Below are 19,052 nucleotides of genomic sequence, written 5' to 3'. Positions count from 1 at the left end.
AACGTGTGCAAGAACAGGCACATGTTCTTGTATAAATTAACGTGTAGTTTCTGCACTACATTCTTTCTAGTACATTTTCACGTGCAGGATCATGTGTGTAGTTTCGAAAAAGTAAAATAACCCTATAGCTGACCACATACAAGATCATGCATTATAATTTAGGGTCAACATTTAAAACGAAAAGTGAACTCGTACATGAACGTGTGCGAGTTTATCCTCAAGCAATTTTCCGGATTTTTCTAGTATATGAACCTATACAGTTTCTTGCACTTGATCTTATGTAATGAATTTTCCGAAAACAATTTCATGTACATGAACCCGAGCACTATAATATTAAGAATAAGAGATCTCGTGCAGGAACTGTTACAGGAACTTGTACAAGATCTTTTAAGTGTGATTTTGCAGGAAAACTCTAGGAAAGGAATATGCACAAGATCCTAAATATGTTTCTACACTGGATCTTGCATAATATCCAGTGCAGTAACATGTTTCCCAGGTGAAAATGATTCGTACAAAATTCGTAAGGGACTCTGTCCGTAATATCTACACAAAATTTCTTTGGAAAAAGGGGCGAAATTTTTCAATTCCGCATGTAATTGAAGCCCAAAAACTTTTTTCAAAAATTTTAGATTTCGATTAAAGTTTTAGAAATTTTGCTTGAAATTTGTTAGTATTTTAGACGAATATTGTACAAAATTCGTTCAGAAAAGTATAATTAAATTTTTTTAAATTGTACGTGAACAATAATGTACAAAATTACTATCAAATCTAGAGCACAAATATAACTATATAAACTATAAGTGGTCGAAAAAAATTTGGGTAACAATTATGTACATAATTCCTATCAAATTACGAACGAACTGTTTTAAAGTTTTCACGAATTACTATTGATTAACCCGAATTCTGTACGATTTGTGCGAAAATTGATCTAAACATTTTTACCTGGGTTGTAATCGTTCTGCATAATTTCTTAGAAATAATCAGAACATTATTATAAGTTATTATAAGTATATGTAATGCTTGAACATAATTTTTTAACTCTTAATTTTTAAGATCACAATATATCACAATATATTAACTTAAATTATATCAGTCTCGACGAATACAATAAAATTATAAATATATTATAAATATATTAAAACAAAATTACATAAACATATTTTTATCAAGAAAATGAATTACAAAAACGATTTATCAAAATGGGAGATCTCCAAAAGAGTATTAAATATATATTAATGGTATTAAATTAAAAAAAAAATAAAGTCACTTGAAGTCGGTTTTACCGAAAACGGTTAATTTTCTCCTTCATTTGCATCGATCGTAGCAGGACCTGAAACATTTGAAGGAAATTATTAAGTTTAATGTAAAAGATGAAGAAGTACACTTCAATCTTGCTATAACCAGGTAATAAATTCTAACTACTACGGGCTAAACAACTTCATGTATATTCGCACCACCTACTTTTTGTAAACACGTGTTTTGCATTTTGACATATGTGTTGTAATCTCTAGTATGCCTAACAGCAAAAAATATGTTATTTTTTGCATTTAAATAATAATTTTCTATCGCCGAAAAAAACTCGATTTTTAATTTCCACAGAACAGAAAAAAGTAGTTAAAAGAGAAAAATGTTAGTTAACCCTCCATCCGTCGCATGGTGAGAATTTCCTTCACCTAGTTTCTTTTTTTATTTATAACTTTTAAAATACAAAAAATTATAATTTCATATTCTCATTACCTTTCACAACACTCTTCTTCTTTACATTAAAACAATTTTTGTGTTTTTTTATATTTTAATTTTTTTGTTATTGAATTTGAAAGCAGCAAATTTCGAGGATTTTTGACGCGAAGTGAGGGAACTTCTCACCATGCGACTGACTGCGTATACTCGATTTCATTTGTCATTAATTTTTTATTTAAATAATTAACAGAAAATAAAAGTTAATTTTACTGCCAATAGGTTGTTTAGAAATTCTTATGAACATTAAAAAAAAATTTGGCATTTTAGAACAAGTTTGCACTAATTTATGAGGGTGAGAATTTTTCTCACCTGCGACGGATCGCGTTACAAAAAAAGGTGCGACGCATGGAGGGTTAAAACAATCTAATTAAAGTGAAATCTCGATAAATCGAATTTCAAGGGGAACGACAAAAAATTCGAGTTATTGAGCTTTTAAATTAACGAGGATTAGACCACTAATGGACGAATTCCTTTCAAAATTTGGAAAATTTTGATACGTCTTGCTTTACTAGAATTAGACTTTTAGAACTAAAAGTAAATAAAATTTGTCGTATCATATTAAGAAACAATTATTTTATTCTTATAATAATTATGGGGTTACGCCACCCTGAACGCTTTAAAATCAAGATTCGCCGTAGAGAATCGCCGCCACGTAAAAAGCAAAAATCGCGATAATATATTCTCGAAATATCAGCTGTTTTTCGGTAAAATCGAATAACTCGAGTAAATCTTAACCGATTTGCCTCATTATTTTTTCGTTGGATAAAGAATAAAAAAAAAGAATTCTGTTAAGTTTATTCAATATTTTATATAGTTTTATAGAATTTAGGCTAGGAAAACCGGAAAAATAGCAATTTTTTGAGATTTAGACAAACCTGGAGCATAAACTCCTAAATAGATTTCTGAAATAGTCTAGAATATTATTAATTTGGTTAAAATCTCGATATACATTTCAGGAATTTTTAATTTACTTTGTATTTTTTAAAAAATTTTGATTTTTCTTAAAAAAATTGAATTTTTTGACATTTAGACAAACGCAGAGAGGAAACTTCTAAACGGATATGTAAAGTATTTTAGAATGTTATTGATTGGGTTGAAATCTATATATATATATTGCAGGAAATTTTAATTCACTTAGTATTTTTTGAAAAATCTTGATTTTTCTCAAAAAAATTGAATTTTTTGACATTTAGACAAACGCAGAGACTAAACTTCTAAACGGTTATGCGAAATATTCTAGAATATTATTGATTGGGTTAAAATCTCGATATATATTCTAGGAATTTTTAATGCACTCCATATTTTTAAAAAATTTTGATTTTTCTAAAAAAAATTAAATTTTTTGACATGTAGACGAACGCAAAGATTAAAATTCTAAATGGATATGTAAAATATTTTAGAATGTTATTCATTGGGTTAAAATCTCTATATATATTGCATACAATTTCAATACATTAAGTATTTTTTTAAAAATTTTAGTTTTCCTTAAAAAAATTTGATTTTCCGACATTTATACAAACGTAGAGACTAAAAACTATACTTAACAGATTTGTAAAATATTTTGAAATATTATTATGGATTGAAAGCTAGAAATTTGTTTTAAAAACTTTAATACATTATTTTCTAATTTTTAATTTATGTTTAAAAAAATTTTTTAGTTAAATCAAAACATCAATTTTCTCCTGTATTCTTTTTTCATTTTTTTATTATGTAAAAATTTCTGTAAAGAATCATATCTTAAATAAATTATTATTTAAAACTTAATTGTCTTTTATTTTAAATTATTAGATCAAAGACCACAATATTTTTACAATTAATTATTTCATTTATTAAAAAGTTGAGATGACGCAAAAAGTTTTAAAATCCCCAAGAAAAATCTTTGATGCAAAAAATTCCGCCAAGTAAAAGATTTTGTGACTGTCTAAAGAATTAGTGAAATAAAAGATTATCAAGTAAAATTTATAATTAAAATTTTAATAATGTTTGATTTTAAATATTTTCTCTCCTACACAACTCGAAGTACATATTGCAGTTGAAAAAAACAACCCGGGCTTAGCTGTTGTTATTCTACATTGCGGCTTATTACATTTCCGAATTAAGTCAATGTCAATTTAAAAATCTTGGCATCAATACTTTCATTAATTACAAGTTAGAAACATTATTGACGCCAAGATTTTTAAATTGCTGAAATAGAAATTTTTTATTATGACGAGTAATTAGATTTCGTTTTTTGTGAATGTTAATTATGAAGTTAAATTTTATTTGTTACAATTCAAAATGCTATGAAGAACATTGACTTAATTCGGAAATGTAATAAGCCGCAATGTAGAATAACAACAGCTAATCCCGGGTTGTTTTTTTCAACTGCAATATGTACTTCGAGTTGTGTAGGAGAGAAAATATTTAAAATCAAACATTATTAAAATTTTAATTATAAATTTTACTTGCTAAACTTTTATTTCACTAATTGTTTGGACAGTCACAAAATCTTTTACTTGGCGGAATTTTTTGCATCAAAGATGTTTTTGTTGGGATTAGATGGTATTTCAAAAATTAATTTTGTCAAAACTATTAAAAATACAACTTTTTGATAACTGTAGTTTAAAAATACATCCCAATGGGAAACTGCCAAGAGTCACCATTGGCGTATTAATGGCCCAATATTGGGAGCCATTGATTTTCTATTGGTATATTATTGGCACCCATTAATGGACCAATAGTGGTAAAGTAATGGGCTGACTACGTCGTTGCCAATAATTGGCAGCCATCATTGGCACATTAATGGCTGCCAATAAAACGCCAATAATAAAAATTTTTTAAATTAACAAAAATTATTTATTAAAATTATAATTATTTAATTATAAAAATTAAAAATTGTTTATTAATTTTTTTTTAATTATTATATTTGTAATAGAAAAAAGTCATCACAGTAATTAGTGAGATCTTTTCTCTTTCAAAAAAATTGCCTCACATCCTGTGCAAAAATAGGAGAGGCAGGGGGCAGAATTATTATATTCTACGAATGGACCTGAGGAGTTCAGCCTTTATATACACGGGCTGGAGTAACTTCGATGCGAGTAGAACTGATGTTTGCTCGCCCTATGCGGCACGGTTGGAACTAACTTCCAAGTACAACGCGCACACGTGTTCACGCATGCGGGAAGATTTGAATAATTTTCAATTATTTGCCTATTAATTCCAAATCTATTCTATTCTAATAAAATAAATAATAAAATAAAAAGTATAAATAAAATAAATAATAAATTATTAATATCTACTATTTTGAATTGTCTTATAAAATAAAACAGAATTTCATTTCTTTTCAAGTATTTCTATAATCCAAAAGAAAAAAAATGCTGAGTATTCTTTGAAAATAATATTCAAACTTGTATATTTATAGAAATCTATTATTATTCATAAATTGTGATTTATAAATAGAAATAATGTCCACTTTTTATTTATTAAAAATAATAGATAGAATTTTGTTAAAAATCGAAATTAAAAAATAGTTTTACAATTTATTTTTTTAACTCACATTCTAAAAAATAATTGGGATTTTTTGTAATAAAAGAATTTGATAACTTTTTTAATTTTAAAATTAATTTTGAATTTAATAATATTTTCAAATTTGAAATTTAATGAATTTGTCAATTTCTTAAATTTTGAAATTTATTAAATTAGACAATTTTGAAATTCATTCAATTTTTTTTACTCAAAACGAAAATTCAACAAATATCGTATAATTTAATACTAATAAAAACATTTTGACAAAAAAAGAATGAACATTATTGACAAATTTCGAAAAACAGCGATATTTTATCAATTTTATACAAAATTAGTTGAATTTTCATTTTGAATAAAAAAAATTGAATGAATTTGAAAATTTACTAATTTAATAAATATCAAAATTACTTTTTCCAACAAAATTGTTTTTAGAAATTTGTCAATTACTTTCATTGTTTATATGTAAAAATATTTTTAGTAGTATTAAATAATACGATATTTGTTGAATTTTCATTTTTATTAAAAAAAAATTAAATGAATTTCAAAATTGAAAAAATTGGCTAATTTAATAAATTAAGAAATTGACAAATTCATTAAATTTCAAATTTGAAAATATTATTTATTATAAATTATTTTTAATAAATAAAAAGTGGACATTATTTCTATTTATAAATTACAATTTATGAATAATAATAGATTTTTATAAATATACAAGTTTGAATATTATTTTCAAAGAATACTCAGCATTTTTTTTCTTTTGGATTATAGAAATACTTGAAAAGAAATGAAATTCTGTTTTATTTTATAAGACAATTCAAAATAGTAGATATTAATAATTTATTATTTATTTTATTTATACTTTTTATTTTATTATTTATTTTATTAGAATAGAATAGATTTGGAATTAATAGGCAAATAATTGAAAATTATTCAAATCTTCCCGCATGCGTGAACACGTGTGCGCGTTGTACTTGGAAGTTAGTTCCAACCGTGCCGCATAGGGCGAGCAAACATCAGTTCTACTCGCATCGAAGTTACTCCAGCCCGTGTATATAAAGGCTGAACTCCTCAGGTCCATTCGTAGAATATAATAATTCTGCCCCCTGCCTCTCCTATTTTTGCACAGGATGTGAGGCAATTTTTTTGAAAGAGAAAAGATCTCACTAATTACTGTGATGACTTTTTTCTATTACAAATATAATAATTAAAAAAAAAATTAATAAACAATTTTTAATTTTTATAATTAAATAATTATAATTTTAATAAATATTTTTTGTTAATTTAAAAAATTTTTATTATTGGCGTTTTATTGGCAGCCATTAATGTGCCAATGATGGCTGCCAATTATTGGCAACGACGTAGTCAGCCCATTACTTTACCACTATTGGTCCATTAATGGGTGCCATTAATGGCATGCCTGGCTCCCATTATTGGGCCATTAATGCGCCAATGGTTTTTTTCCCATTGGGATGTATTTAACTTGAAAAAAAAATTTAGAAAATTTAAAATATATTCAAAAATGGCAGTTACACTACCGTCCGTGAGTATCAGGACGCCCCTTTTTTCATGAGTGGAAAAATGTTTAAAACGTAGAAAATAAGAATGACAAAAATTTTTCGTATTTTTTTTCCTGAAAGCTAATGAAATTATGAAAAGCTTGACACCTGATCGAAGAATTTTCATTGATTATTCTGCCAGATACAGAAAAAATACTGGATTTTGCATGCTTTTCGTAATTTTTTAATTTCTCGAAAACTAATTAACTTTTATTAGCGCTCTTGGTCTTGTTTTAATCAGCTCTATTTAATGTAGAATCTAAATTATTAACTGGCATTGTGAAATAAATTTTTCTAAAAACATTTGAAACTGTGAAAGTCGGATGAAAAAATTTTGAAAAACAGATTGACAAAAAAAAAATTTTTTTAAATTAAATAATTAAGTAATTAAAAAGCTTTTTTTAATTTTAGTATATCTATTAAATAAACGTATTTTGCATTGACCTTTTTGACACTTTAATATTTATGATAATTTTTTGAATTTTTTTAATCCTACTTTTACGGTTTCAAATTATTTTGGAAAAATATATTTCACAATACCAGTTAATAATTTAGATTCTACATTAAATACAGATTACAACAAGACCAAGCGCGCTAATAAAAGTTAATTAGTTTTCGAGAAATTAATAAATTACGAAAAGCATGCAAAATCCAGTATTTTTCTGTATCTGGCAGAATAATCAACGAAAATTCTTCGATCAGTTGTCAGCCTCTTCATAATTTCATTAGCTTTCAAGAAAAAAATACGACAAACTGTTGTCATTCTTATTTTCTACGTTTTAAGCATTTTTCCACTCATGAAAAAGGGGCATCCTGATACTCACGGACGGTAGTGTATCTTTCTTTAAAGAAAAAATGAAAATAAGCATTTAAATAAACTATTAATTAATGAAAACTGCATAATTCGACGTGTCAATCTTAACTTCTGCATATAAGGACTTAGAGAGTTGTAATTCATTACACATACTTATTTTTACGTGTAGTTTACGGAAAAAATATAGTGAACCTGATTGGGGGTCATATTTACGAACTAGAAAGGAATGAAATTTAATTTTTTCAAAAAAATGTCAAAAAATGACCCTGTCCGCATACTGAAATTCTACATATCGTCACTCATTGGGCTAAAATTTAGTACAAATTTTCAATTGTACATTTAGGGAAAATTTTATTGAATCTGATTGGGTGTCATATTTACGAACTTTCTTAATTCTTTGTATGGGCGTATTCCTGGCAAAATTTTATTTTTTAACTTTTTTGGTTAAAAATTCGCTGAGTTACGGAATTACAATGTTTAGAACGCCAAAAACCTCATTTCGAGAAAAACGGAATTGAAGATTTCTATGCAACTAATAGTTGTATCTCTGATTCTTCTTGGAAGTTAATCAGATAAGAATTGTTTTCAGTTCAGGACACCTTGAAGATAAAAAACCAACAGGCTTTAAATTTTTAAAACCACCCCCCTCTCATCTCTTAATTTTGAAAATACGAAAAATCGACAATATGGGTCCTTTTCTAAAAAGGACAGTTTTTCTATTAAAAAAACATTTTTTTTACAAGATTAATGATTAGGTAAAATTTTATTGTGTCATTTGAATAAGAAGAATAGATATTAAACTTATTTAACAATTTTTGACAGTCTCTATTATAAAAAAATTGACGCAATATCCAAATTTTCAATTCGACAATTACAAAAAAAGACTCTAACATCAATATATCTGGTTCTTCTGGGAAGTTATTCAGATAAGAATTGTTTACAGTCCAGGACACCTTAGAGATGAAAAATCAAGAGGTTTTAAATTTTTCTACACCTCTATTTTTAAAATACGGATTTTTTTGCAAATGACCGACAAAATGGACCCTTTTCTATTTTCTAAAGAACCAATAAAATCAAACAGTTAAATTATCGATAAATTAATGAAAACCGCATGATTTGACTTGTCAAAACATGTAGATTGATAATAAAAAAAAATCAAGATTTTTTTTAATCTCGAAAATTAGAACCGAGAATAATGTCCCTTCTCATGTGTACGTCCACATATTACTTTCAATCAATCTTATTTGTTTCCCATACATCTTTGTATAAAAAACGAGTTTAATTTTGGTGTACGGAACCCTCGATTATAGTGCGAGTGTAACTCGCACTTGTCCGATTTCTCTATTGTTCATAAGATATTATAAAAATATTTAAAACTTGATTACCATTTTGACGATTGGCAATTTCTCGCAGTCTTCGGAGTTCACGAATTGGAATTTTATCGGCATTCAGATCTGTTATTTTCTGCGATAAATGTTTCCTACTAAAGGAAATAATATCTCCACGATAAACAGGGCCGTCTGTCTTCTTGATTTTTATAAATCTATTATGAACAACATCTGCAATGAAATTTTAGAAATTATTAATTAACCATAATTAAAGTAACTAAAATTGAGATTTTGCAATTTTTTTAAAACAAGCTTTGCCCTAAAATGTATAGAACGTTTGCGTTATTAATTTACAACTAAAATGTTATGAAACCATTTTGTAGAAATTAAAAAAAATTTTCAAGGATATTCAAAAGTAAGAATGAAAAGAATTTCCTTACATTTTCCGGTTCTCCAGGTACTTTAATAATTAAAATAATTTAAAACTAATACAGGGTTGACCCAAAAATTTAGTTTTGTTTTTCCCTGATTTCCAGACAAAATTTTCATTTTTTTCCTAGCCTAAAGAATTTTCTGATTCACTGTAAAAATTATTAGATACTAGCTCCTCCGATGGCCGCAAGCGGCCGTCTACGGTGCTAGTTTTTATATGTCCATTGTCCAAGTCCATTATTTTATTAATAATAATATTAATTATAATACAGACATTATAATATTCAAATTTTTTCAGTTAATAATTTGCTTATTTATATTTGAAATGTTGACGATTTTTTAACAATGCAAAATAAGATTTATTATAAGTTACTATTATTTTAATAGAAAAATAAATAATTTATTAAATAATTGAATGTTTCTAAAGATTGAATTCTCATAAAGAATTTTATCAACAAATTTTTAAATAATTGAATCTCCAAAACTTCTAATAAAATTCATTCAAAATTGAAATTTTCTAAAATTTTAAATTGAAACCATTTGAAGTTTATCTATTTATAAAAATTTCAAATGCAATTCATTTAAAATTTAATTAATTTAGAGATATTTAATTGAAATTATTTATTAAATACTTTCTAAGTAATAATTTTATAATAGTTCTTCAAGAATTAAGTTATTGAAAAAAATTATTATTAGAAATAGAAAAAAATTGAAGATTTTGCATTAGAATTCGTGGTAATATTTGATAGTTTATGAGGCAAACCAAAAATACACCAAAATTCACAATTTTCTTATGAGTTCTAAAAATTCAATTGAGGCCTTGGATCAAATAACTCGCCCGACGCTCGGAGGAACGCGCAACTGCCACACAGTGAGCAGTGAGCGCCTCTGGGCCACTCACTGCTACCCGACTGGCATTAACGCGTGTCTCCGAGCGTCGGGCGAGTTATTGGATCCAAGGCCGTCTCAATTTTTCCCTGACCAATTCTACTTTCTCAGACTTTTCCCTGAATTCCCTGACCTTTGGAAACCCTGTAATAATTACTTTTAAATTAATTTAAATATAGACATTCAATGTTGGAGCAATATTAAAGAAATGTTTTGCTAATTTTGGGTTATTAAATAAATTTTGTGCATACCATAAAGAGCATCAAGTTTTCTGGGGGAGCAAATGCTCCTTACTTGCCCTGGGTGTCTGGCACCAGCTTTGAGATCCAAGCATTTATTTTTTAAATCGTTCCCCCATATAGCTATTGCGGTATTTCGAACCAACACAGATGGCTTTTTTGTTCTCTCCAACTCGTGCCATACAGCTTCATTAAAAATTACAGCTTCATTTATTCGAACCTGCAAGTTTAAAATTATAAACTTTTCTTTGAAAAATGTAACGTATTTTATGACTTTATTTGATTTTATTTGTATTAAAAAAATATTATAATTTTATTAGAAAAAATTATACGATTAAATAGATTAAATTAATTAATCGATTTATTTATCATATAAAAAATCTATGTAATAGAATTATTAAAATTTTTAGTCAATTATTTATTTAATTGAATTATTATTTTTTTCTATACTTTCTGAATTAAAAAAAATGACTGGTGACTGTCTGTAGGATGTCTACCAAACTATGATTTCGAAATTAACGGATTTTCTGGACTAAAAATAAAATTTTTCTGGATTTATTTTTTAAAATATCAATAACTATACTATTAATTTATTAATACTATAGACACTTTTTAAAGTCAGTTTTACAATTTTCGAAAGTGTGATTAATTGATAAAATAAATTAATAAAAACGACGAATTCGCAATTTATATTCTTTGAAAAATGTAGAAAGTAAAAGAATTTTTTTTATAGAATTTGAAAGAAATATACTGACTATTTGTAGATGATTTTAGTATAGATTTAAAAAGTGGAATTTGTACTTCATATTGGAAAACTATCAAATATAACAAAAAATTTCACAACCCGAGTGTATATAATTGTTTTTCTTAAAAATTTGTTGAAGAATATAAGACTAAAATACAAATTTTCTATAAATTTTAACCAATTAGTGAAATTTTTAAAAAGTTTGCGGATATTTTTGTAAATTCCTGTCAAATTCCTGGTTTTTCCGAAATTCCCACGCTAGACATCCTGTGTCTTTAATTTAACATATTTAATATTTAACTTAACTTACAGTATTATTTATTTTTTCAAAATTGAAATTATTAGCAACATCGATTCTTTGTTCGATTCTCTGTTGTTGAATTGCTCTCTGTTCTTCAACTAATTCTTGTTCTTGCATTAATTCCGGTTCTTGAACTTCCCTCGGTTGTTGAATTTCTCTCATTTCTTGAATTTTTCTTAGTTCATCCTCTTCATTTTCAACTTCATTTTTTTTGTCTTCGTTAATATTATTACTCACATTGTCGGGTTCTGCCACAAAGTTTTCTCTGTTATCAAGAAGTGCCTGCTTCTTTGAAGAAACTTGTGAAAGTTTTACTTGCAAGACCTAAAAATTTAATAAAATATTTCTTAATCTTTATAAAATTTGCAAGGTGTAGAAAAGCATGGACTTATTTATAATTTTAAAGTTAAGAATTTGTGAAAGTGTAATTTTAAGAGAAATTATGGCAGAAATGAAGGATAAATATATATGTACACCTACAAGTAAAAAAAAACTATTTGTCTTTATTTTAAGAAACTATTTGAAATATTAGAAACACTTTTACTTTACTTTCTTAATAATAATATTAAATTATTGTTTAAAATTACGTTTACTTTGCTAGGATAAAATTTAAATTGATTTTTTTAAAGGTTTATAAAGTCTTCCACATTTTCAATTAATATGTTGATAGTTTTACATTAAAAAATTAAAATTTGTAACAATAAAATGTAGAAATATAAAAATAAGATAATTCTTTAAAAAAAATTTGTATATACTTATCAGTTAACTGTGGATATTTAATAATTCTTGTGATTTATGTATGAGTTTCGCAAAATGTTCTATAAGTTCAGTTCTATAATAATCTTAAATATTTAATTTCTAAATGATTTAAAACATGATAAGAAAACAGAGAAAAGCATTATTTAAGTATCCGTTACTTAAAATTAAAAAACAATATTTTGTTTTTTCATAACGCAGTAATTACAGAAATTGAGTACGACGACTAACTAATACATAACTTAAAATGTTCAAAACAAATCGTAATTTAAGTCAAGCGCACAGTTAACGATAATTAAATCAACCAGTTTCCCTCCTTGTCCAAAATTAACATATTTGCATGTTTTAAATAAAAAAATATGAGGTTACATTCCTATTGCAATTCAATAATATGAGAATTGATAACAATTATTAAAGGTGAGCTTTTGTTTTTCTTTCTTTAGAAATATTGTTTGACAAATAAAAAATATGCAGGTATTTTTCATGATTTATAATAAACTAATATTTGAAATTAGAAAATTTAAAAATAATTATGATTAATAAATAAATTTTGATAAGGAAACAATTTGCATTATTTCTACTTCTTAATTGAGACGTGAATTTCGAAAAGGGCTCAACTCTAAAAATCGTAAGATTCGTTATCACTGTCAATTGTTAGGTAAACATGACATTTATGGTTTTCAGAGTTGAGCCCTTTTCGAAATTCACGATTCAATTACAATTGCTTTAATGAAATTTAAAATTTTTTAAAAGTAGATAAAGGAAAATAATGTTTATAAACTTTATTTAACAATTGCAAATTTTAATTGAAAATGAAATTGAAAATTTTAAAGTTTTTAGAAAATAAAATGTCCTTGAAGTTTCGAACGTTCAAATGAACGACAATATCAATTGAATTGAATTTTATTTACAAAATATTGCTTTTTATAATAAAGAATTCTTTTTTAGCTAAAAAATAATTAATTACAATATTGTTTGAATTTCAGTCTATTAATTTTTGAAAATATTAGAGCATAAAAAAATATTTCGTTCATTTGAACGTTCAAAACTTTAGGAAAATAAAATAAAGGAAAAAAGTTCACTCAAAAAAAAGTTTTGTTACATTATTTATTTACGAATTTCTTTAATTTTAAAATTATTCAAAAACATCAATAACTTTTTTTTTAAAATAAATATTTAATTATTATTTTTCCATAGGAATTAAGATTTTCAAAAATTCTAAATTCAAACCTTTTTGAAATTAAACAACTTATAAAAGTATTATCATTACTTCATATTAAGAATATTGTTACTGTAACTTCTTAAAAATTATTTTCATCATTTCAATTCAATTATTATTTTCTAGAATTTGTAACTTAAATTCTTCTCTAAATCATCTATTTTTAATAATTTTTGAAAAAGTTCATTGAGTATTTTCAAATACTTTTTTTTAAAATTGAATTTTACGTAACTTTGATTATTCGGAAAATCTTCAACTAAATATATATATATATATATATATATTAGAAAATAAAAACTTCAAATAATGTTTAAAAACCTTATATTAAACTTTTTCAAAAAAATTAATGCTTTAGAATTGCCAGTTAAAAGTATAGAAAATTAAAATTTTTTAAATATTTGAATTTTAAATCTTTTCAAAATTATTCAATTATTTAGATACAAAAGTAAATAATTTATTGAATAATTGAATGTTTTTAAAAATCTAATTCTCATAAAGAATTTTATAAACAAATTCTTAAATAATTAAATTGTTTTAATGATGTTTAATAAAATTTTTTAGAATAATTACATTTTTTGAGAAATTCGATTAAAATTATACTGAAAATAATTAAAATTATGCGATGAGCTTTATATGAAAATAATTGAATTCTTAAAAAAATGTATTATTTAGGAAAATAATTAAATGCTTCCCCACACAGCACCGAAACTTTCCTAAAAGTTTATTAAAGATTTACTTTAATTCCAGAAAATTTAATTTAAATTTTTCAGGAATGTTTTAAGTTACATTTTCGCTTATAAGAGAGAAGTCGAAAATTGAATTTAAATGTTCAGGAAAGTTTTAAGTTACATTTTTAGGAGAATTTGACTATAAACATTTATTTAAGTGGAATATTTGAATCTTTACACAATTTCCACTAAACTTTGCAAGTAAATTTTTCGAAGTTTGCAAGTAAATCTTTAATAAATTTTCATGAAAGTTTTGGTGCTGTGTGGGTCAGTACTATTTTATAAAAAAAATTTTTTTAATAATCGAATTCTTTTCGGTTTATTAAAATAGTAGATATTGATAGTAATAATATAATAGTAATAGAAATAGTAATAGAAATATTATTATATTAATATTATATTAATAGTAATAGAATATTTATTATTTATTTTTATGAAAAACAATTTAAATTAAATTTTTTTAATTCTATTTTTTTAAAATTGCTAATTTTATTTTTAAAAAGTGCGTAAGGAGTTAGTATTTAATTATTAGTATTTAAATAATTTATATACATACTTTTCCTTTTACAGTATGCTGAAGTGGTCCTGTTCTCTGCTTGGCATCACTAATGATTTGTCTATTAGCCGACATTTTTGCAGCATCTACTAATGCATTTTTATCTCTTCTCTTGCATTTTATTTTGTCAATGATCTCCTGGGAAGCCGATTCTATAGCCCGTATTGTGGGCTTTTGCAATCGTTTGTTTTTTGCTATATCATCATTAACTTGCTTTTGAACATCTTCTTGAGAATCTGGAAGTATTAAAAAATTATCGATATCAGGGGCAATTAGATGTAGAACATTGGAAGTAAATATGAAAAAAGCCAATTTCAGGCATAACAGTACCTTTCTCCCTCAAAAAAAGTTAAAAGGTGAATTTTTTTCCTCAAAAAGGGGACAAAAAGAGGACAAAAATTAATTTGTTTCTAAAACTTGCATATATAATTCAAATTTTTTATCATATAGTTTCTATAAAATGATTCGATTTTAATCAGAGTTGCCACAAAAGTATTTAATTTTTTTTCCCTGACTTTTCATTGATATTCAGACAAAATTTTGACTTTGTCCCTAAAGAATATTCTACGATTCACTCTAAAAATGATTAGATACGAAAAAAATGTTCTATTACATTTATTTACGAATCTTCTTAAACGTGAAATTATTCCAAAACAGTAATAAGTTCTTTTTTAAAAAAATATTTAATCATTATTATTTTTCCACAAGAATTAAGATCTTCAAATCATTTTGAAATTCAACAATTTATAATAATTAAAGATGACCGAGTGATAAGATCATTATTTTGTACTGTAAGAAATATTTTTACTGTAACTTCTTAAAAATTATTTTCATCATTTCAATTCAATTATTACTTTCTAGAATTTTTAACTAAAATTCTTCTATAAATAAAATATTATTTACATTAACTTTTAATAATTAATATATATTTGACAATAGAAACTTCGAATAATTTCAATTAAACTTTTCGAAAAACATTAATTCAACAGAATTGTTTGTTAAAAATATGAAAAATTCAGATTTTAAAAAATTTCAATTTGAAACTTTTTCAAAATTCAATTATTTCTAAAAATTCACGCTTTTACAGGGTGAATGCTTCAATGCTTTTACAGAGTGTCTAACAAGGATTGAGAACAAAATTCCCTGACATTTCTTTACTTTTTCCCTGACTTTTTACTAATTTTATTTTTGCTTTCTTGGGACAGAAATATGGTAACTGACATATTTACCAATAAATTAATATTTAATGATAGTAACAAACAGTCATATAAGTCTTTAAAGTTTTGTTAGATTACAAAAATGTTTACAAAAAATTTCAATTTTTATAGAAATTACCCTAACTTTGAATTAAATTCTCTGACTTTCCCATGACTTCCCTGACCGTTAGACACCCTGTTTTAATATTCAATATTATTATGTAAAATTTTAATTAAAATTTAATAATTTTAAATCAAATTCTATTAGAAAATTCTACGAGAATTCATTCTTAAATCAATTTTTATTAAAAAATTCTAATGGAATTGAACTATTTAAATACAAAAATAAATAATTTGTTAATTAAATGTTTCTTAAAATTAAATGCTCGTAAAGAATGTTATCAAATTCATTTTATAAATAAGTGAATTTTTTCGACGAATTTTAACAAAACTAAAGAATAATTTTACATTTTTCAAGAAATTTGTTTAAAATTGTATTAAAAATAATTGATATTCTGCGAAAAGTTTTATTATTTGTTAAAATATTTTAATCTCTCAGAAGAATTGTATTATTTTTCAACATAATTAAATTTCTTCAACAATTTGTAATGCAAAAAAATAATTTATAGAATAATATTGAATGTTTCTTAAAATTCAAATTTCATATAAAATTTTATCAACAAATTTTTAAATAATTTAAATTTTGACGAGAATTTCGTTAAATTTTTTAATATACTATTAAATTTCTGAAAAGAAATTTATTACTTTTAAAAAAATTTCAGAATAATTTAAATTTTTAACATTTTTGCAAACATTTAAGTTCTTCAAAATTTATAATAAAATTCATTCAAAATTAAAATTTTGTAAAATTTTAAATTAATTTTTTTTGAAGTTCATCTATTTATGAAAATTGCAAAAGCAACTCTTTTAAAATTCAATTGATTTTGAAATCTATAAATAAAATTATTCATTAAATAATTTCTAAGTAATAATTTTATGATAGTCCTTAAAGAATTAAGTTATTTAAAAAGAAATTATAGTCAGAAATGGAAAAATTTGAAAGTTTTGCTTTAGAATTTTTGTTTTTCCAGAAAAAATTATTAATAATAATATTTTTATTATTTGAATGTTAATTAATTATTTTTAGAGGTCTGCATTCTGTTGAATGAACCACCTTATAATTTATAAAATTCTTTACGATATCTATATTATTTAAATTATAAACATAATAAGACATTATTATTATTATTATGTTGTGGTGTTAATAATCTAAACAAAAAATACAACGCATGAATTCTATAACATTGAGTCTAAATTTTATTATTACACTTTGAAAAAGATTTCAAAAAAGAACATTTTCTGCTTCTTAATTACAATTCATGAACAAAGTACAAGTTTTAAGTAAAATAAATGTTATTAATCAAATTTTGTTTAAGAACTTTTTAATTTATTTTTGAAAAAATATATACAAAATTTTTACTTGTTAAAAAAGATTGTAAAATTATTCAAAAACATCAATAACTTCTTTTTTAAATAAATATTTAATTATTATTTTTCCATGGGAATTCAAATCCTTCAAAAGATTCAAATTCAAACCTTTTTGAAATTAAACCACTTATAAAAAATTGTTATAAAACAAAGAAATTGATTGATTGGTTTCTTCATTTTTTATAATAAATTATAGATAACCGAGTGATAAAATCATTATTATATATAATAGAAATATTTTTACTGTAATTAGTTCAAAATTATTTTCATCATTTTAATTGAATTATTATTTTCTACAATTTTAGAATAGAATTCTTCTTTAAATGAAATATCTTTAATAATGTTTAAAAAAGTTCTTTGAGAATTTTCAAATCCATTTGTTTACGATTCAATTTTACGAAATTTCAATTATTCAGAAATTCTTCAATTGAATACGTATTAAAAAATAAACACTTCAAATAATTTCAGATAATAATTCAATTAAACTTTTTCAAAATAATTAATTCTACAGAATTGTTGGTTAGAAGTATTAACAATTCAATCCCTGTAAAATATTTTATTATTTATTGACAATAATTAATTCTTGTGAAGAAATTTATAAAAAATTTATAAATAATAGAATTACATATGAAATTGACGAAAATTTTTGAAAATGATTGAAATTTCGACAGAAATTTTAATTAAAATTTTTAAATCATTGAATTTTGACAAGAATTTTCTAAAAAAAAACTAAAAATAATTCAATTTAAACGCAACTCTGAAAATTAAAATACCAAGCAATCTAGTCAATTTCTTTGAATTATTGTTTATTATAATTATTGTTCCAGTTTCCGTCCATTTTTTAAGATTGAATGTTTATAAAAAAATCAAAAACAGCATTGGTACATTAACTTTTGAAAATATTTTTTGATTATTTAAATTTTATTCTTTTTTAAACCTAATAAAAAATTAGAAAAAATTAATTAGATTTTTCAGAATTAAATTACAAAATAATAAACTTTACAATAATTAAATTTTCAAATTATAGAATTAAAAAAAATAATTTTTGAAAATACAAAAATTGTAACATTGTACTTTGTAAAAATAATAAAAAATTTGTAAATATATTACCTCCAACTTGATGAATAATCGCACTCACGATGACCCATTCCTGATCCAAAGGCTCGTACCAAAACACATCGAATTGAGGGGGTGTCGGAAACTTTTTCTTAAAATCAGTTTTGCTGATAGGGACCCACTTATCTATCCTGTCGACAGGAATAATTTCTGTTTCTTTATCTTCTCTGTATTGTATATTAACAAATTTAATAATGCACATGTTGCCAACCGCACTAGATTGCACTAGACTTAGACTAGTTTTCCTCTGTTCGAGCTCGACAAGTCCCAAAGCCAGAGATAAAAGGAAGTAACTGCGCCTGCCTGAAACTCTTTTACAATTTCACGCACGTGAACTGTTTTGAGTATGCGCAGTTGTAATATAAATTAGCGCCAAAATGGTATGGGCTTTTTAGCAATACGCCATCTGGTGGAGACCCATTCTCTTCCTCCATTTTTCTTTTTTG

At 24.3% G+C, this 19,052-nt stretch overlaps 3 protein-coding genes across 4 annotated transcripts in view; 1 reads left to right on the top strand and 2 right to left on the bottom strand.

Annotated features, from left to right (window-relative positions):
- Nucleotides 1–19,052, top strand: part of LOC122512628 (potassium voltage-gated channel subfamily H member 6) — a 240,637-nt gene that overhangs the window by 50,579 nt on the left and 171,006 nt on the right. The window lies entirely within an intron of this gene.
- The window catches only part of LOC122512630, a 33,622-nt gene that overhangs the window by 2,585 nt on the left and 11,985 nt on the right, over nt 1–19,052 (bottom strand). The gene's annotated exons all lie outside the window — the stretch shown is intronic.
- Nucleotides 1,171–18,885, bottom strand: LOC122512633 (BEN domain-containing protein 5-like). The gene is made up of 6 exons (XM_043628578.1): nt 18,601–18,885; nt 14,807–15,042; nt 11,557–11,871; nt 10,514–10,721; nt 9,000–9,173; nt 1,171–1,330 (listed from the first exon to the last, which is right to left on the bottom strand). The coding sequence occupies exons 1-6, from the start codon at nt 18,806–18,808 to the stop codon at nt 1,293–1,295; spliced, it is 1,179 nt and encodes a 392-aa protein (XP_043484513.1). The 5' UTR covers nt 18,809–18,885; the 3' UTR covers nt 1,171–1,292.

Source organism: Leptopilina heterotoma, unplaced genomic scaffold (assembly GCF_015476425.1).
Source record: "Leptopilina heterotoma isolate Lh14 unplaced genomic scaffold, ASM1547642v1 Lhet_123, whole genome shotgun sequence".
NCBI lineage: Eukaryota > Metazoa > Arthropoda > Insecta > Hymenoptera > Figitidae > Leptopilina > Leptopilina heterotoma.
This window is presented reverse-complemented; position numbering and strand designations above follow the sequence as displayed.